The following is a 19708-nucleotide window of genomic DNA, read 5'->3' on the forward strand; positions in this document are numbered from 1 at the left end:
GCTGGGAGGAGGGGCGGGCGCTATGCGGGGAGGAGGGCAGGGGCTGGGAGGAGGGGCGGGCGCTGTGCGGGGAGGAGGGCAGGGGCTGGGAGGAGGGGCGGGCGCTGTGCAGGGGAGGAAGGCAGGGGCTGGGGAGGGGCGGGCGCTGTGCGGGGAGGAGGAGGGCAGGGGCTGGGGGAGGAGGGCAGGGGCTGGGGAGGGGCGGGCGCTGTGCGGGGAGGAGGGCAGGGGCTGGGAGGGGCAGGGGCTGGGGAGGGTGCTGTGCGGGGAGGGGAGGACAGGGGCTGGGGAGGGGAGGGCGCTATGCAGGGAGGGCAGGGGCTGGGGGAGGAGGACAGGGGCTGAGGGAGGGGAGGCGCTGTGCGGGGGAGGGCAGGGGTTGGGGGAGGGGCGCGCAGGGGCTGGGGGGAGGGGCGGGCAGGGGCTAGGGGAGGGGGCGGGCGCTGTGTGGGTCTGGGGAGGCCAGGGCAGGGGGTAGACGCTGGAAGCTGGCAGGGCCGGGGGCTCTCACCTGGCCCAGCTCCCCCGTGGCCGACACGGCTCGCTCCGCTTTCTCCTTGGCCTCCTTGGCCAGCCCCCGGTTGGCCCTGGACTTGTCCTGCAGGGCAGCCACCTGCTTCGCCAGCGCCTGCAGGGGCCGCAGCACCTGCGCCTCCTTCTCCTGCAGCCCCCGGAGCCTGCGCTCGGCCTGCGGGGACAGAGGGACGAGGGTGCCCCAGGTCCCACCCGCCCCCGCAGCGTGGACGCTACAGGCTGCCCGTGGGAGCCCCCCCGGCCCCGCCTCACGGCTGAGCCCCCGGCCCGGCCCGGCCCCAGGGAGGAGCAGCTGAGGGGGACCGGAGGGGGGGCTCCAGCCAGCGGAGGAGGGAGGGGTTCCCCAGCCCCAGTAAGGGGGCTCAGGGTGTGGGGATGCCCCGGGGAAGGATCAGGCCTTTGTCTGCAGGCAGATGAAAAGAGCAGCCGAGCAGCAGCCATTGGCTGAGGAGCGAGACGTCACGTCCGCACAGGCCAGCTAAGTGACATTGAAGCCAGGGCCTAGCGGGCTGGTCGGACGGGGACTCCCCACGGAGCTTGAGCTGGCTAACGACCAGCCCAGCGTGTGTCTGGCAAGAAATCACAGCCCAGAGGGGTGGGTGAAACCCTCCTTCCCCCTCGCTTTGTCCCGGCGGCTCCACCTCCCCCGCTTTGACTGTCCCTCGGCTACATCATTCATTTTGGGAGGGGTAAACGAAGGCCCTGGGGCGGGGCCGGTGGGGAACGTCGTTACCCTGGGGCAGGGCCCGTTGGGAACGTCATTAGCCGGGGCGAGGCCGGTGGGGAACGTCGTTACGCCGGGGCGAGGCCCGTTGGGAACGTCATTAGCCGGGGCGAGGCCGGTTGGGAACGTCGTTACGCCGGGGCAGGGCCCGTTGGGAACGTCATTAGCCGGGGCGAGGCCGGTTGGGAACGTCGTTACGCCGGGGCGGGGCCCGTTGGGAACGTCGTTACGCCGGGGAGGGGCCGGTGGGGAACGTCGTTACGCCGGGGCGAGGCCGGTGGGGAACATCGTTACGCCGGGGCGGGGCCCGTTGGGAACGTCATTAGCCGGGGCGAGGCCCGTTGGGAACGTCATTAGCCGGGGCGAGGCTGGTGGGGAACGTCGTTACCCTGGGGCGGGGCCGGTTGGGAACGTCCTTACGCCGGGGCGGGGCCGGTTGGGAACGTCATTACACCGGGGCGAGGCCGGTTGGGAACGTCATTACGCCGGGGCGGGGCCGGTTGGGAACGTCATTACACCGGGGCGAGGCCGGTTGGGAACGTCATTACGCCGGGGCGGGGCCGGTTGGGAACGTCATTAGCCAGGGCAGGGCCGGTTGGGAACGTTGTTACGCCGGGGCGGGGCCGGTTGGGAACGTCGTTACGCCGGGGCAGGGCCCGTTGGGAACGTCATTAGCCGGGGCAAGGCCGGTGGGGAACATCGTTACGCCGGGGCGAGGCCCGTTGGGAACGTCATTAGCCGGGGCGAGGCCGGTGGGGAACGTCGTTACCCTGGGGCGGGGCCGGTTGGGAACGTCATTACGCCGGGGCGGGGCCGGTTGGGAACGTCATTATGCCGGGGCGAGGCCAGTTGGGAACGTCATTACGCCGGGGCGGGGCTGGTTGGGAACGTCATTAGCCAGGGCAGGGCCGGTTGGGAACGTTGTTACGCCGGGGCGGGGCCGGTTGGGAACGTCGTTACGCCGGGGCGGGGCCCGTTGGGAACGTCATTACGCCGGGGCGAGGCCGGTTGGGAACGTCATTACGCCGGGGCGGGGCCGGTTGGGAACGTCATTAGCCGGGGCAGGGCCGGTTGGGAACATCATTACGCCGGGGCGTGGCCGGTTGGGAACGTCGTTACGCCGGGGCGAGGCCCGTTGGGAATGTCGTTACGCCGGGGCGGGGCCGGTGGGGAACGTCGTTACGCCGGGGCGGGGCCCGTTGGGAACGTCATTAGCCGGGGCGGGGCCCGTTGGGAACGTCGTTACGCCGGGGCGGGGCCGGTGGGGAACGTCGTTACGCCGGGGCGGGGCCCGTTGGGAACATCATTAGCCGGGGCGGGGCCGGTTGGGTGGGGAACATCGTTACGCCGGGGCGAGGCCCGTTGGGAACGTCGTTACGCCGGGGCGAGGCCGGTGGGGAACGTCATTACGCCGGGGCGGGGCCGGTTGGGAACGTCGTTACGCCGGGGCGAGGCCCGTTGGGAACGTCGTTACGCCGGGGAGGGGCCGGTGGGAACGTCGTTACGCCGGGGCGAGGCCGGTGGGAACGTCGTTACGCCGGGGCGAGGCCGGTGGGGAACGTCGTTATGCCGGGGCGAGGCCGGTGGGAACGTCGTTACGCCGGGGCGAGGCCGGTGGGAACGTCGTTACGCCGGGGCGAGGCCCGTTGGGAACGTCATTAGCCGGGGCGGGGCCCGTTGGGAACGTCGTTACGCCGGGGCGGGGCCCGTTGGGAACGTCGTTACGCCGGGGCGGTTACGCCGGGGCGGGGCAGGCTCATAAAATGTTAGGGTAACAACTGGCTAAGGCAGAACTCCCCAGAACTCACCTCCCTACCCAAACCGGGCTCCAAAGGGACGTTCTTGGGAACCGACTCCAGGCCCCAGCCCCATGGCCAGAGCTCAGCTCTCTGCCAGTGACGCCGAGCAGAGATGGGCGCCCCCAAACGGACCCGATCCTGGCTGGCGCGGGGGACACTGGGTCTGGGGGTTGTTAGTCACTGGAGGCGACGGAGGAGATTACCGGGTGAGGCTCTTTCACTGCACCCCTGCAGCAGTCGTGTACACCCAGAGCCCCACGGATTGGGAATGGGTGGGTGCCCTAATGGCTTGGGGGGGCCACGAGGGTCCCCAGGATGGCAGAGCCCCTCACCTCCTTCACGCTGCTCTCCACACCCCGCACCGCCTCCTTGCTGCTCCTCAGCACGTGCCCCACCATGGAGACCTGGACCGTCGCCCCCGCCAGCACCTCCTGCGTGGCTGCGATCACCCCCCTCACGCCCACCGCTCGGTCCCTGCGGGGGCACAGGCAGCGTCACCCTCAGCCCCTCCCCCCAGGCAGCTCCCCCACCCTGCCCCCACAGCGCCCCCTGCTGGGAGCTCCCCCAGAGCCACCCCTGCCCCGCCCCACAGCGCCCCTGCGGAGCTCCCCAGAGCCACCCCTGCCCTGCCCCGACAGCGTCCCCGGCAGGGAGCTCCCCCAGAGCCACCCCCTGCCCCGCCCCCACAGCGCCCCTGCCGGGAGCTCCCCAGAGCCACCCTCTGTCCCGCCCCACAGCGCCCCTGCCGGGAGCTCCCCAGAGCCACCCCTGCCCCGCCCCACAGCACCTGCCGAGCTCCCCAGAGCCACCCCTGCCCCGCCCCACAGCGCCTGCTGGGAGCTCACCCCCACAGCCAGCGCCCTGCCCCGCCCCCACAGCGCCCCCTGCCGGGAGCTCCCCAGAGCCACCTCTGTCCCGCCCCACAGCGCCCCTGCCGGGAGCTCCCAGAGCCACCTCGGCCCCGCCCCACAGCACCCCTGCCGAGCTCCCCAGAGCCACCTCGGCCCCGCCCCACAGCGCCCCTGCCGAGCTCCCCAGAGCCACCCCTGCCCCGCCCCACAGCGCCCCTGCCGGGAGCTCCCAGAGCCACCCCTGCCCCGCCCCACAGCACCTGCCGGGAGCTCCCAAGAGTCACCTCCTGCCCCGCCCCACAGCGCTGCCGGGAGCTCCCCAGAGCCACCCGGCCCCGCCCCACAGCGCCCCTGCTGGGACCTTCCCACAGCCAGTGCCCTGCCCCGCCCCCACAGCGCCCCCTGCCGGGAGCTCCCCAGAGCCACCCCTGCCCCGCCCCATAGCGCCCCTGCTGGGAGCTCCCAGAGCCACCCCTGCCCCGCCCCACAGCGCCCCTGCTGGGAGCTCCCCACAGCCAGTGCCCTGCCCCGCCCCACAGCGCCCCTGCTGGGAGCGCCCCACTGCCAGCGCCCTGCCCCGCCCCCACAGCGCCCCCTGCTGCAAGCTCTCTCCAGAGCCAGCCCCCTGCCCCCAGGTGCCCCCTGCAGGGAGAGGCTGGGACCAGAACCTCCCCCCACGCCCTCAGCCAGAGCCCCTGGCCTGCTCCCGTCCCTGGTAACTCACCTGGCCTGCTCTGCCCGGGTGAGCAGCTCCTTGGCCGCAGCCAGGCCGTGGGCCGTGCTGTTCAGGACCGCGTCCACCCCGTCCAGCTGCCGGATACTGGCCTGGATCTCCTGCAGCAGGTACCGGATCCTGCTGGGGCTGCTGGGCAGGGAGATGTTCAGCACCTGCCGGGCCACCAGCTCGATGCTCTCCGGGTCGGCTCCCTCCTCTGCAGACAGGGACGGCCCTCAGCGTGGGCAGCAGGTCCTAGGCATGCCAGTGGGGCAGGCCGGGGCATGGCTGGGCACCCACGGGACTGCAGCAGCTGCCGACTTGGGCCCCGGCTCACCCCATGCCTGCCCATGGCTCGGCCCGGCGTGGCGGGGCCTGGGATGCCCACCGCGCCAGGCTGCGGGGGTGCCAGAATTCCTAGGAACCCCCGGCCCACCCCAGCTCAGCTCCGGCTCCATACCTGCCAGGAAGTCCTTGATCTTCTGGATGAATTCTCGCAGCCTGGCTGTGGACTCCTCCATGTGGCCTCTGGCTGCCTGGGACCCATCCAGTGTGTCCTGGGCTCGTCTCCTGGCGCCCCGGGCCAGCTCCTGGATCTCCTGCACCTGGAAGAGACTCACCACTGATTGCTCCAGGCTGGTGCCAGCTGTGTGCCACACCCAGTGTGGGGGGAACAAGCAAGGAGGTGCCCAGCTGGCAGCACAGGCATGGGACTGGCACATTTGTGTGGGTGCCCACAGACGGGTGAGGCTAGTGGGGACACACTCACGGGGACCCCTGCAGCTTAAATCACAGGCCTGATGCCCAAGGAGACCGTCCCCTCCCCTGGAGACGGGACCAGCCCCTGCCCACACCCTACCTTAAGGGCAATGGTGCCCAGCTGCCCGGCCGCGCTTTCCAACTGGCGTGAGACATCCTGGGCGGTGCGCAGGGCCTGCGTGGAGACGGGGAGCACCCCCTTGCAGCCTGGGCCCCCACAGCGCCGCTGCCCGGAGTCGTCCTGGCAAGAGGCCCCTCCACAGGGGGCTTGTTGGCAGGCCTGATCTCCCTTCGCTCCACAGATCTGCAGGGCAGAGAGCGCATGGCAGGGGGTCAGCCAGAGAGCCAGCCGGCCTTGCAGGGCCCCAGGGGAGGGGGGCAGAAACCTGGGCTTGCATTGCATTCGCTGGGAGGGAGGCTGCGACAAAGGGCGAATGATTTGTATGACTCCAGGGTGTGCCTCAGTTTCCCCCTGTGCTCCACATGGCTACCGGGGACAGGGAGGAGGATTCAGTTTGCTCTCAGGGCGACCGAGGCCTGTTCTACCCTAGGAGATGAAGTCAGTGTTACCACGTCGCTCAGGGGGCTGAAAACTCACCCTCCCGTAGCGCCGCAGTGCCCCGAGCTGAGCCCGGTGGAGGTAGCGCTCGGTAGATGGGAGAGTTCTCCCAGCGAACCTGCCACCCCTCTCGGGGAGGTGAATTGGGACAAGGTGGGAATATTTGGTCATGTTTTTATGAGGCCTGTGCATGCAGGGCCGCCCAGGGGATTCAGGAGCCCTGGAGCAAAGCGGGGGAGCTGCAGCGCTTGTACTCACCCGGCGGTGATCCGGGTCTTCGGCAGCACTGAAGGGCCCCCGCCGCCGAAGACCCGGACCTCCACCAGGTGCCCCACTTGCACCCCCCCCGGGCAGCCCTGTGTCCGTGCCTCGGTTTCCCCGCGATGCTGCCTGGCTCCCCAGTGGGTGGGGAAGGGCTGGTTGCTCTCAGGGTAGGGGAAGCGACATGGCCGTCTGGGCCTTGCTCCCCATGTCAGTGGGGCATTTGAGAAGACACTGGCGACTCCACTCACCGGGACGCTGGCACCGAGCACGCAACGCCCCCGAGAGACCTGCCTCCCCTGGGGGGCTGAACCATCCCCAGCTGAGATCAAAGCACTGGGGGGCAGGGGGAAGATCTGGGGGCTGGCAGGAGCCAGGGCTCTGCTGAAGGAGGGCAGACAGACAGAGCCTGCACCCAGGGGCTGGGCGCTGGCTGAGCAGGACGGCCCATGCTGCAACTTTCACTTCTCTGGGCTGCCCTACGGACTCCCTGTGCCGCACCGGGGGACAGCGCTGGGCGAGTCGCTGCAGGCGCTGGGCGAGGGGCACCGGTCCCTGCGCAGTGGGCAGGGCTCTGCCCGGCTCTGTCCCAGGGGGCTCGCAGGGCGGAGCAGGGGCTGCAGCCCAGAGGGCCAGTGTCAGGGGATGGGGAGGCCATGTGGCCGACCCTGGCAGAAGGGTGAGGCCCATTGTGGGGCTGGCCCGCAGAAGGGCTTCTCCCAGGGACTGTTTAAAAGCTGGGGCCTAGCACCGACCCTGGGGATCCATGGCGGAGGGACACCCGAGCCCTGCCCCAGCTCTCCCTGGAGGGCTCCTGGCGGTAACCCTGCCCGGGCACTAGCCCCTGCAGCCCAGCAGCCCAGCACGCCGTCCTGGCGCGAGCCGGCCAAGGAGGGGGCTCGGGATCCACCCGAAGGGGCAGTTGGAAAGAGCTGGAGGGGAAGAAGGATGCAGAGGCTGAGCTAGCAAAGGGATCAGATAAGAGAAGAACTGGGAAGCGAGAAAGAGGAAAGAAGGAAAAGGCGAAAGGTCTGAGGTCCGGAGACGCAGGAATGTCAGACCCGGGTCTGGGAGCAGACACTCAGCGAGGGAAATGGAGGGACGCGCAGGAGAGGGCGTCACAGCAATCCACCCGCTGAAACGGGACCAGCTCCAAAGGCAGTTTTAGCTTAAACCAGACCCTGCAAAGGGGAAGCGAGACCCCCCCCGCCTCAAGCCCATGCCCAGAGACTGAGCGTCTAGTGAGGCAATACAGGTCGAAGGGGCCCAGTGCCCAGGTGAAGGCCCCGAGTGAAGAAAGCTGCTTGGTGACAAACCGGGTGCAAAGGGACAGCGCCAGGGGCCAAGCCAAGGAGAGGCAAAGACCAGGCCAGCGAGAGCGGAGCTGCCCTGCCAGCCCAGGAGAGGAAAAGCTGCCCAGGCTGCTGGCGAGAGACCCCACGGCTCTGGACCGAGCTGGGCAGCGTGGCCAAGGCCCCCCGGGTCCTGAGCGGGGAGCCTAGAGCTGCCCCTTCGAAGCATCAGGCCTTGGCCACGGGCGGGCGGATTTCAGCTCCCGCTCCGTGTGTCCTGGTCTGCTCCGCCTCCCCTCCCGGTTAGCCCAGCCGGGTCACCCACTCCTCCCCGCAGGCCCCCGGCCCCTCCTGCTCTGCCCGCGCCCCGGCCTCCTCCCCAGGCCCAGCCCGACCCCATCCAGAGACCTGCCCCCGGCCTCTCCTCCCCAGGGCCCAGCCTGATCCCCATCCAGAGACCCGCCCCCGGCCTCTCCTCCCCAGGGCCCAGCCCGACCCCCATCCAGAGACCTGCCCCCCCCCGGCCTCTCCTCCCCAGGGGCCCAGCCTGATCCCCATCCAGAGACCCGCCCCCCCCGGCCTCTCCTCCCCAGGGGCCCAGCCCGACCCCCATCCAGAGACCCGCCCCGGCCTCTCCTCCCCAGGGCCCAGCCCGACCCCATCCAGAGACCCGCCCCGGCCTCTCCTCCCCAGGGGCCCAGCCCGACCCCATCCAGAGACCTGCCCCCGGCCTCTCTCCCAGGGGCCCAGCCCGACCCCATCCAGAGACCCGCCCCGGTCTCTCCTCCCCAGGGCCCCAGCCCGACCCCATCCAGAGACCCGCCCCGGTCTCTCCTCCCCAGGGGCCCAGCCTGACCCCATCCAGAGACCCGCCCCCCCGGCCTCTCCTCCCCAGGGGCCCAGCCCGCCCCCCATCCAGAGACCCGCCCCCGGCCTCTCCTCCCCAGGCCCAGCCCGACCCCATCCAGAGACCCGCCCCCGGCCTCTCCTCCCCAGGGCCCAGCCCGACCCCATCCAGAGACCCGCCCCCGGCCTCCTCCCCAGGGGCCCAGCCTGATCCCCATCCAGAGACCTGCCCCCGGCCTCTCCCAGGGGCCCAGCCTGATCCCCATCCAGAGACCTGCCCCCATCCAGTCTCCCTGGCTCTGACCCCGCCTCTCCTCCCAGGGCCCAGACCAACCTCCATCCAGAGACCTGCCCCCGGCCTCTCCTCCCCAGGGCCCAGCCTGATCCCCATCCAGAGACCCGCCCCACCCGGCCTCTCCTCCCAGGGGCCCAGCCCGACCCCATCCAGAGACCCGCCCCGGCCTCTCCTCCCCAGGGCCCAGCCCGACCCCATCCAGAGACCCGCCCCGGCCTCTCCTCCCCAGGGGCCCAGCCCGACCCCATCCAGAGACCTGCCCCGGCCTCTCCTCCCCAGGGGCCCAGCCCGACCCCATCCAGAGACCCGCCCCGGTCTCTCCTCCCCAGGGCCCCAGCCCGACCCCATCCAGAGACCCGCCCCGGTCTCTCCTCCCCAGGGCCCAGCCTGACCCCATCCAGAGACCCGCCCCCGCCTCTCCTCCCCAGGGGCCCAGACCGACCGCCATCCAGAGACCCGGCCCCCGGCCTCTCCTCCCCAGGGCCCAGCCTGATCCCCATCCAGAGACCCGCCCCACCCGGCCTCTCCTCCCCAGGCCCAGCCCGACCCCATCCAGAGACCCGCCCCGGCCTCTCCTCCCCAGGCCCAGCCCGACCCCCATCCAGAGACCTGCCCCCGGCCTCTCCTCCCCAGGCCCAGCCCGACCCCCATCCAGAGACCTGCCCCGGCCTCTCCTCCCCAGGGCCCAGCCCGACCCCATCCAGAGACCCGCCCCCGGCCTCTCCTCCCCAGGGCCCAGCCCGACCCCATCCAGAGACCTGCCCCCGGCCTCTCCTCCCCAGGGCACCAGCCCGACCCCCATCCAGAGACCAGCCCCATCCAGTCTCCCTGGCTCTGACCCCCGCCTCTCTCCCCCAGGGCCCAGCCCGACCCCATCCAGAGACCTGCCCCCGGCCTCTCCTCCCCAGGGGCCCAGCCTGATCCCCATCCAGAGACCTGCCCCGGCCTCTCCTCCCAGGGGCCCAGCCCGACCCCATCCAGAGACCCGCCCCGGCCTCTCCTCCCAGGGGCCCAGCCCGACCCCATCCAGAGACCCGCCCCCGGCCCCTCCTCCCCCGGGGCCCAGCCCGCCCCCCATCCAGATCCCTGCCCCCATCAAGTCGCCCCTGGCTCTGACCCCGCTTCTCCTCCCCAGGCCCAGCCTGATCCCCATCCAGAGACCCGCCCCGGCCTCTCCTCCCCAGGGGCCCAGCCCGACCCCATCCAGAGACCCGCCCCCGGCCTCTCCTCCCAGGGGCCCAGCCTGATCCCCATCCAGAGACCTGCTCCCCCGGCCTCCTCCCCAGGGGCCCAGCCTGATCCCCATCCAGAGACCCGCCCCGGTCTCTCCTCCCAGGGGCCCAGCCTGATCCCCATCCAGAGACCCGCCCCCCGCCGGCCTCTCCTCCCCAGGGGCCCAGCCCGACCCCATCCAGAGACCCGCCCCACCTCCCCAGGCCCAGCCCGACCCCATCCAGAGACCCGCCCCGGCCTCTCCTCCCCAGGCCCAGCCGGATCCCCATCCAGAGACCTGCCCCCCCCCCCGGCCTCTCCTCCCCAGGAGCCCAGCCCGACCCCCATCCAGAGACCCGCCCCCACCTGGGGTCGTGACTCATGGGGGCGAGGGGTGCACAGCCCTAGGAAGCTGCGGGTCGGGGGTGCACTGCCCTGGCTCTGGCCCCTGCTGCAAGGGGGAGTCTCAGGGCTGGGGCAGGGGGTTGGGGCGCAGGAGGGGGTTCAGGGTGCCAACTCCAGGAGGGAGTTTGGATGCAGGAGGGGGCTCAGGGTTGGGGTGCAGGGTGCAGGCCCGGTGGAGCTTACCTCAGGCAGCTCCCTGGAAGTGGTGATATCTCCCTCTGGCTCCTAGGCGGAGGCACAGCCAGGAGGCTCTGCACACTGCCTCGCCCACAGGCACCACCCCTGCAGCTCCCATTGGCCGTGCTTCCTGGGCAATGGGCGCTGTGGAGCCAGCGCTTGGGGGCGGCGTGTGGACCCCCTGGCTGTCCCTGCACCTAGGAGCAGCAGGGACATGTCACCACTTCTGGGGAGCTGCACAGAGCTGGGTAGGGAGCCTGCTGGCCCCGCACCGACTGGACGCCTGGCAACCTTTCAATATCGGGACTAAGGGCGTCCTGATCATCCATCGGTCGGGACGCAGGATGAGGAGTTAAATATCGGGACATCTGGTGACCCTACTCCCGGCCCTGCCCATCCGGGCTCTCCCAGCCCCGCCCCACCCTGCTCACCCTCTCGTTGAGCCCGGAGACGCTGAGCGCAGCCGCCCGTTTCTGGGCCTCCCGCAGCGAACTCCTCTGCGCTGCCAGGGTCCTGCGGAAGGCGCCGCCAGTGTCGTGCAGCAGCTCCTCCGCGGCCTGCCGTGTGCGCTGGGCCTGGCCCACTGGGCTGGCTGGCCCCTGCACCGAGGCACCGGCCCGCTGCGCCGCCTGCGCAGAGATCTCAGAGTAGGCCTGGATGCTCCAGTAGGACTCTGCCAGGGCACAGGAGCAGGGCATCAGGCCGGGCCGTGCGGCCAGGGAGACGTGGCTGCCCCACGTGGGGGCTGGGCAGTTAGGGAGGGGCTCTGCCCCCTTACCCCAAAAGCTGGCCTCTTTCCAGTCTGCCAGCTGCTCCTGCTGGCGGGAGAGGGTGCGGTTCAGCTCCTGCAGCTCCCTGCTCAGGTTGGCCAGGCGGCCTCTCTGCTCCGCGTCCGCCCCAGCCAGCCCGTCCAGGCGCCCCTCCGCAGCCTGCAGCTGCTTCCAGAGCTCGTCCATGTCCTCCCTAGGGGCACAGCTCGGAGTGGGCACAGGGCGGGACCTGCCCCCCACCCTGTCCCGGGCCCAGGCCCTTCTCCCCAGCACACCGGCGGGCGCATGGGCGCAGGGCCAGCCTTGCCAGTGGGGCTCAGCCCTGCACCCACACAGGGCCTCCGTCTCCTTGGCCTCTGCTGGGCCTGCTCGCGAGGGGCCGGCCATGCCAGCTGGGGCAGCAACATGGGCATCTGCCCCCAGCCCAGCTGGAGGGGTCTCGCCGGGTGCTCAGGGTGAGGGGTCCATCACCCAGCCCCTCCCCGCCGGTGCTGCCCCCTTGCCTGGTGTCGTCCAGCCGGCGGCCCAGCTGGCGCAGGATGGGGGCGCCCTGGCTGCTGCCGTCCCCGACCAGCTGCTCCGTGCGCCTCAGCTTGCTTTCCAGGTCCTGCAGGCGGCTGTTGCTGAGCTCGGGCCCAGGGCCTCCCTCCTGCAGCGCCCGCGCCTGCTCCTGCAGCTGGCGCAGCCGGTCGTGCAGCCGGGCCAGGGCCAGGTCCCACTGGGCGAAGCAGGGCGGGCAGCGGTCGCAGCGGGGGAAGTTGTCCTGGAAGCCGCGGAGGCAGCGGTCGCAGCGCTGCCCGGTGAAGCCGGGCTGGCAGGCACAGTGCCCGCTGAGACGCTCACACTGCAGGCTCTCCGCCCCGGCCGGGTCGCACGCACAGGCTGCCGGAGCAAAGGGGGCACGTCACAGCCCAGCCGCCTGCCGGAGTCTGCACACAGCCTGGCACGCCCGCTGCTGACCCCTCCCCAGCCGTGCCCCCCGCACAGCTCCCACAATGCAGCGAAGCCCCATGCCTTTCTCTGGGGGGCAGGGGGCTTGGCAAGGGCTGAGTAAAGCAGCCTGCCCAGTGTGGGGGACCCCCACGGTTCGCTCCCCACCCCTCCGGCTCACCCCCACCCCCTCAGCTCGCCCCAAGCTCACCCCACCCTCCGGCTCACCCCCACCCCTCGGCCTGCCCCAAGCTCACCCCACTCCTCCGGCTCACCCTCATCCCTTCCAACTTGCCCCCACACCGCCGGGCTCGCCTCATCCCCTCTGGCTCACCCTCATCCCCGGCTCACCCCATCCCTTCAACTCGCCCCAGCCCCGGGCTCACCTCCCATCCCCAGGCTCACTCCCATCCCCGGCTCACTCCCATCCCTTCCGACTCGCCCATCTCCTCCAGGCTTTCCCCTACCCCTTCTTGGTCTAGCCCCGGTCCCCATCCCAGCTCTCCTCCCATCCCCTGTGCCCGCTGTGACGAAGTAGGGGGCGTTTCTTGGGTTTTCTGTGTTTCCCAGGGGGTTGCATGCAGGGGGGGTGGGACTCAGTGTCCCCGGGTGTTACGGGTTGAACGAGGGGAGGGGAGAGGGAGTTGTTGTTACACAGGACCAGAGAGGGAACTTGGGACCCTGGCCCACGGCCTGGAGGATGGAGACCCCAGCGACTGGTGACCCGGAGACCCAGCTCAGCCAGTTCAGGCCAGTGGGGGACAATGGGCTGCGGGGAGAGGACCCCGGTGACCTGACCAGCCGGCTCCAGCCAGAGGGGCCAGAGGGGGGCTGAGAGGAGAGGAGACCCAGGTCTGCCTGTTTACGACCCTGTTTCCCTGGAGAGGAGACAATGGACAGAGGGGGCCTGGGGCCGGGGATATCGGAGGCCCAGCTGGGAGCAGGGGGGCTCTGGGCTGGAGAGGGGGAGCAGGCAGAGCCCACCTGGCTGCAGGGGGACTGGGATGTGCTGGGCTGAGGGAGGCCAGGCCTGAGGCCCTGAGAGTTTCCTGTGCTGGGTTCAACGCTCACTAAACCCTCCTGTGTTACGCTGGGGAGAGTCACTGGGGGCTAGAGAACAGGGGGCATCGTCCCCTTCGCGGGGTGGCGGCCCCGAGGGTCCAGAGCGAGGGGACTCCCTGAGGGGCCCACGGCACAGACAGACGTGCTGAGGCTCAGGGAGGTGCGGCTCCAGGAGGAGGAGGGGCCTGACCCCGAGAGAGAGTGGCCCCCCGAGAAGGGCTGTTGCCCTGAAAGGGGCACCCCCCACAGACCGCACGGGGCCACGAGTGGGCCCGATCTGTGAGTCCGTGACACCCCACTCCTGGCTTGCTCCCCCCACTCCCCTCCAGCTCACCGCTCCACATTCCACTCCAGACTTTCCCCCCGCCCCGGATTTGCACTCCAGGTCTCTGCTCACAGACCCCCCCCTCCCCCCGCTCACACTCACCCCAGCACTCCCGCTCTGGCTCGCCCCAGTGGTTCTCCTGGCAGTCGGCGCAGGTGCGGCCCCCGAAGCCCGGCCGGCACGGGCACTGCCCTGTGAACTGGGGGGCAAAGCAGACACTGAGGTGGAGCAGAGGGAGCCCGGGCACCCCCAGATGCAGGCCTCCCTGGGCTGTGCACAGCCCAATGTCCATGCAGCGCCCAGCTCGCCTACCCGGGGCCGAGCACCAGGCCCTGCCGGACGCCGGGCAGCACCCAGCCCCTGCTCCCTGGCACGGGGCACTCACCATGTTGCAGCTCTGCTGCAGGGAGTGGGCCGGGTGGCAGCTGCAGGGCTCGCAGCCCTGCTCCCCACCGAAGCTCCAGAAGCCAGGGGCGCACTGGTCACAGTTCCTGCCCACCACGTGGCTGCGGCAGGGGCAGCTGCCCGTGAGCCGGTCGCAGGAGCAGGTGCCAGAGGCGCAGTGAGCGGGCAACGTGCCCAGCTGGTTACAGGTGCAGCCTGGGAACAGCAACAGAAGGATTGGAGGAGCGGGGGGGCAGGGTTCAGCCCCCCCGTCTCCCCACAGATACCCACAACCCTAGGGCACTGCCCTGCTGCCCCCGGGTGCCTCCATCTCCCACACTCAGGAACAGGGTCTAGCTGGGTGCTCTCCCCCCAGGCCTTCGCAGTGCCAGGGCCTGGGACACCAGGCGCTGGCACCCCAGCCCGTTCCCTGTACTGTGATGCCAGCCCCAGCCCTGCCCCTCCCCACAGCCCCACACCACAGTGCCAGGCCCAGCCCCCATCCCCCAGCCCCACTCCCCCAGTGCCAGGCCACCCCCCCACTCCCCCAGCCCCAGTGCCAGGCCCTGCCCCCACTCCCCCAGCCCCACACCCCCAGTGCCAGGCCACCCCACTCCCCAGCCCCAGTGCCAGGCCCTGCCCCACTCCCAGCCCCACTCCCCAGTGCCAGGCCACCCCACTCCCCCAGCCCCACTACCCAACTGCCAGGATGTGCCCGTCCCCAGCCCCACTCCCCAGTCGCAGGCCCCGCCTCATCCCCATCCCCACTCCCCAGTCGCAGGCCCCGCCCCATCCCCACTCCCCAGCCCCAGTGCCAGGCCCTGCCCCACTCCCCAGCCCCACTCCCAGTCGCAGGCCCCGCCTCATCCCCAGCCCCACTCCCAGTGCCAGGCCACCCCACTCCCCGGCCCCAGTGCCAGGCCCTGCCCCACTCCCAGCCCCACTCCCCCAGTCGCAGGCCCCGCCCTCATCCCCCAGCCCCACTCCCCCAGTGCCAGGCCACCCCCCCACTCCCCCGGCCCCAGTGCCAGGCCCAGCCCCCACTCCCCCAGCCCCACACCCCCACTGCCAGGCCGCCCCACTCCCCAGCCCCACTCCCCCAGTGCCAGGCCACCCCCCCACTCCCCCGGCCCCAGTGCCAGGCCCTGCCCCAGTCCCCAGCCCCACTCCCCAGTGCCAGGCCGCCCCACTCCCCAGCCCCACTCCCAGTGCCATGCCACCCCACTCCCCAGCCCCAGTGCCAGGCCCTGCCCCACTCCCAGCCCCACTCCCAGTCGCAGGCCACCCCACTCCCCAGCCCCACTCCCAGTGCCAGGCCACCCCACTCCCGGCCCCAGTGCCAGGCCCTGCCCCACTCCCAGCCCCACTCCCCAGTCGCAGGCCCCGCCCTCATCCCCCAGCCCCACTCCCCCAGTGCCAGGCCACCCCCCCACTCCCCCGGCCCCAGTGCCAGGCCCTGCCCCCACTCCCCCAGCCCCACTCCCCCAGTGCCAGGCCGCGCCCCTGCCCGCCCCGCTCACGTCGGCAGCTGCGTTGCAGGGCGTTGCCGTGGTAGCCGGGCTGGCAGTGCGCGCAGCGGGGCCCGGCCGGGTGGTGCAGGCAGCGCAGGCACTGCCCGCTGTGGGGGTGGCAGGCCGAGGGGTCGCTGGGGTCGATGTTGTTGTTGCACTGGCAGGGCCGGCAGCCCCCGCCCTCCTGCTGTGGGGCCCCGAAGTAGCCGGGGGAGCAGCGGTCGCAGCGCGGGCCTGGCAGCGACAGCAGGAGACACTCAGGGGCTGCTGGGTGATCCCCGGAGAAACGCCCCGGCCCCGGCCCACGGGGAGCACCCAGCCCAGCCTCAGGGACCAGGAACGCGCCCGGAGCCCTGCGGGCCTGGCGCAATGCACACGTCCCTGGGACGGCTGCCCAGTCCCCATGGCCAGCACGGAGCCCTGTCCCGCCGTGGCACCGCATGGGGCTAGGGGCAGCTACGGAGCCGATCTGCCCCACGTCGCCAGCCCTTCCCGCTGCATCCCCGACACCCCACGGGGAGGGGCTGGGGCTGAGCGCGGCGGGGGCGGGAGGCTGGGTTTGGTTTTCTAAAGGAAAAGGGTAAACCCTGAACTCCCTGCCCCACCCCCGCCCTCCCTGCCGGCCAGCGGGACCCCCCGCCCCACCCCCGCCCTCCCTGCTGGCCAGCTGGACCCCGCCCACCCCGCCCTCCCTGCCGCCCAGCAGGACCCCGCCCCACCCCGCCTCCCTGCCGGCCAGCGGGACCCCGCCCCACCCCCTCCTGCCGGCCAGCAGGACCCCCGCCCCACCCCGCCCTCCCTGCTGGCCAGCTGGACCCCGCCCCACCCCGCCCTCCCTGCCACCCAGCGGGACCCCGCCCCACCCCGCCTCCCTGCCGCCCAGCGGGACCCCCGCCCACCCCGCCTCCCTGCCGGCCAGCGGGACCCCGCCCCACCCCGCCCTCCCTGCCGGCCAGCCGGGACCCCCGCCACCCCGCCCTGCCGCAGCCAGCCCACCCCACCCCACCCTCCTGCCGGCCAGCAGGAGCCCCTGCCCCACCCCGCCTCCCTGCCGCCCAGCACCCCCGCCCCACCTGCCGTGACAGGCTGGCACAGCGCCCAGCCCGCAGCTGGGGTAGTGCCAGCAGCAGACACTGCAATTCCAGTGGGGCAGGCCGTGGTGGGAGGCTCTCTGTGCCCGCAGCCCCTGGGAGCTGGGGGAGGCCCTGGAGCCCTGGGCTGGGCCCAGAGAGCAGGTGGAGGGAGCCAGGCCCTTCTCTTTCCCCTCCCCAGAGTTGTGGGTGCAGCGCAGGGGCTGTCTCCTGAGTGCTCTGCCGGCAGCCGCCCGGCCGGGAGGGGGCCCGGGGGCTCCGCAGAGCCTGAGCAGCATCTCAGGGGACAGACGGGAAAGGCCCTTGCGGAGCCGAGGGCCCCCCCGGCTCTGGCCCCCGCTGCCGCCGGCCCCACACCCTGGCTGAGGGGGCTGCCCCCTGCTCCCCGTGCGGCCCCCCCTTACCCCCGCTCACCTGTATAGCCTGGTGCACACACACAGACGATTTGATTGGTCTCCTTGTCGGCGTGGCAGGAGTTGCCATGGTAATGTCGAGTCCCAGGGTACCCAGGGCAGGGGCAGGGCCGGCACTGCTGCCTGGAGCCCAGCACCGGGTCGCCATAGTAACCTCCAAGCACCTGCCCACAGCACAGAGAGAGAAACCACCTCGCTTCCCCGCCTCTGCCCCCATCCCCACCGCCAGCCCCCGCCGACCCCGTCCCCACCGCCAGCCCCAGCCAGTCCCCACCGCTGCCCCCATCCCCACCGCCAGCCTCCCCAGCCAGTCCCCACCGCTGCCCCCATCCCCACCGCCAGCCCCTGCCGACCCCGTCCCCACCTCCAGCCCCCAGCCAGTCCCCACCGCTGCCCCATCCCCACCGCCAGCCTCCCCAGCCAGTCCCCACCGCTGCTCCCCATTCCCACCGCCAGCCCCGCTGACCCCCAGCCCCGCCAACACCCCAGCCAGTCCCCACCGCTGCCCCCATTCCCATGGCTAACCCCCATCGCTGCCGACCTCTGGCCAGGCCCCGCCTCTGCCCCCGTCCCCACCGCCAGCCTCCCCAGCCAGTCCCCACTGCTGCCCCCATTCCCACAGCCAACCCCATCCCCTGGCCAGCCCTCCACTATCCCCTGGCCAACCCCACCGCCGCCGCCCCATATCCATGGCCAGGGCCCCCACCGCTGATCCTCGTCCCCACGGCCACCCTCCCTCCCCCACACTCTGGCTGGCCCCCAGCCAGCCCCCCACACTGTCCCCCATTGCGTCTTCACCACCCATCCCTCAACAGCTGTGCCCCGCCCCATGGGCCCACACACCCACCTCTCACAGTGGCGCCCCGTGGTGGTGTCACGGCACTGCTGGCAGGCCCCAGTGTGGGCGTCACACTCCTCCGAGTGCCCGTTGCACTGGCAGGGCTGGCAGGCCGGAAAGCCCCACTGGCCCGGCAAGCACTGGTCACACTGGCGCCCCATGGCACCATGCTGGCATCGGCACTGCCCACTCACGGGGTCGCAGAGCTTGGAGACCGAGCCCTCGGGGGAGCAGGCACAGCCTGTGGGACAGGCGGGTGGGGCGTCACCCAGCTGGGCAGACAGACGGACAGCAAGCATGCCCAGAGCACCACCGGGCCCGATGCTTGGAGCGTTACTGTGACAAAGTGGGGATGTTTACAATATTTTTATGAATCCTTTGTCTGCCTCAGTTTCCCTGGAGGAAGAGCAAGACCCCGAAGGGCTCTGATACACCACAGGGGTTCCTCCTAGAGACATCCAAAGGTGGGGGTGTAGCCCAGCTCCTGTGGGTCTGCGACAGTCACTGTGTGAATAAGTGGGGGATTTGCTTGTGTTTTCCTTGGTTTTCCTTTGCATGCTAAGGGGGTGGGACTCAGTGTCCCCGGGTGTTACGGGTTTAATGAGGGGAGGGGAGAGGGAGTTGTTGGTGCACAGGACCAGAGAGGGAACTTGGGACCCCGGCCCACGGCCTGGAGGATGGAGACCCCAGTGACTGGTGACCTGGTGACCCGGAGACCCAGCTCAGCTGGTTCTGGCCAGTGGGGGACAATGGGCTGTGGGGAGAGGACCCCGGTGACCTGACCAGCCGGTTCCAGCCAGAGGGGCCAGAGGACAGAAGAGGGGAGAGGAGGCCCAGGTGTGACGAAGTGGGACTGTTCGTACTGGGGGCTGGGTACAGATCCTAAGTATCTAGCAGCAAAAGGCCATGCAGCAAATGCCTGACACTCTGTCTCCTAGCAACGGATGGCCGGGCCCCTCCCTGCAAAGGTGCATCTAAAGGTGTTGGAGACAAAGGGGCCAGGTGACCTCCTGGCCCGGGAAAGAAGCTGAGCAGAGGGGAGGGGCCGGAGGGGGTGGGGCAGACTGGAGTTGGCTGGGGAACAGAGGGGAAGCAGGGAGAGAGGGCTCTGATCCCCGAGGGGGGCTGTGGGGCCCCAAAATGGACCTAACAGGGGGGATCCTGTTATCTGTGCCTGCAAGACCTGGGTTGGACTGTGTTCCTGTCGTCTAAATAAACCTTCTGCTTTACTGGCTGGCTGAGAGTCCTGGTGAATCGGCAGGGAGCCCGGGGGTGCAGGGCCTGACTCCCCCACACTCCGTGACCCTGTGTCCCTGGAGAGAAGCCAATGGACAGAGGGGGCTTGGGGCCGGGGATATCGGAGGCCCAGCTGGGAAGCAGGGGGCTCTGGGCTGGAGGGGGGGAGCAGGCAGAGCCCACCTGGCTGCAGGGGGACTGGGATGTGCTGGGCTGAGGGAGGCCAGGCCTGAGGCCCGGAGAGTTTCCTGTGCTGGGTTCAACTCTCAATAAACCCTCCTGTTTTACGCTGGCTGAGAGTCGCTCCGGGCTAGAGAACAGGGGGCATCAACCCCTTCGGGGGTTAGGAGGCCTGGGGGGTCCAGAGCGAGGGGACTCCCTGAGGGGCCCACGGCACAGACAGACGTGCTGAGGCTCAGGGAGGTGCGGCTCCAGGAGGTGGAGGGGCCTGACCCCGAGAGAGTGGCCCCCCGAGAAGGGCTGTCGCCCTGAAAGGGGCACCCCCCACGGACCACACGGGGCCACGAGTGGGCCCGATCTGTGAGTCCGTGGCACCCTGTCCTGGGCAGTGGGCTTTCCCCATCTCCTACCCTCCACTGCGACGGGTCGGACAGCTGGGACAACTGGGTGGAGAGGTAGGGGAGTCCACATCCCTCTGGGGCCTTGGGGTCCCTATTGTCTCCCCCATGCCCCCCACCCCTGCCCCAGCCCGGATCCCC

The 19708-nt window shown here is 71.1% G+C and overlaps 1 protein-coding gene across 1 annotated transcript in view; it reads right to left on the minus strand.

Moving 5' to 3' along the window:
- Positions 1-19708, minus strand: part of LOC120369413 (laminin subunit beta-2-like) — a 49449-nt gene that overhangs the window by 887 nt on the left and 28854 nt on the right. Inside the window, 13 exon segments of the mRNA XM_039482685.1 lie at positions 512-688; positions 3390-3531; positions 4633-4840; positions 5084-5228; positions 5483-5686; positions 10861-11102; positions 11208-11392; positions 11703-12081; positions 13619-13715; positions 13902-14116; positions 15421-15645; positions 16917-17079; positions 17759-17994. Of these exon segments, the coding sequence (XP_039338619.1) occupies positions 512-688; positions 3390-3531; positions 4633-4840; positions 5084-5228; positions 5483-5686; positions 10861-11102; positions 11208-11392; positions 11703-12081; positions 13619-13715; positions 13902-14116; positions 15421-15645; positions 16917-17079; positions 17759-17994 (2618 nt within the window).

Source organism: Mauremys reevesii, linkage group 7 (genome assembly GCF_016161935.1).
Source record: "Mauremys reevesii isolate NIE-2019 linkage group 7, ASM1616193v1, whole genome shotgun sequence".
Classification (NCBI taxonomy): Eukaryota; Metazoa; Chordata; order Testudines; family Geoemydidae; genus Mauremys; species Mauremys reevesii.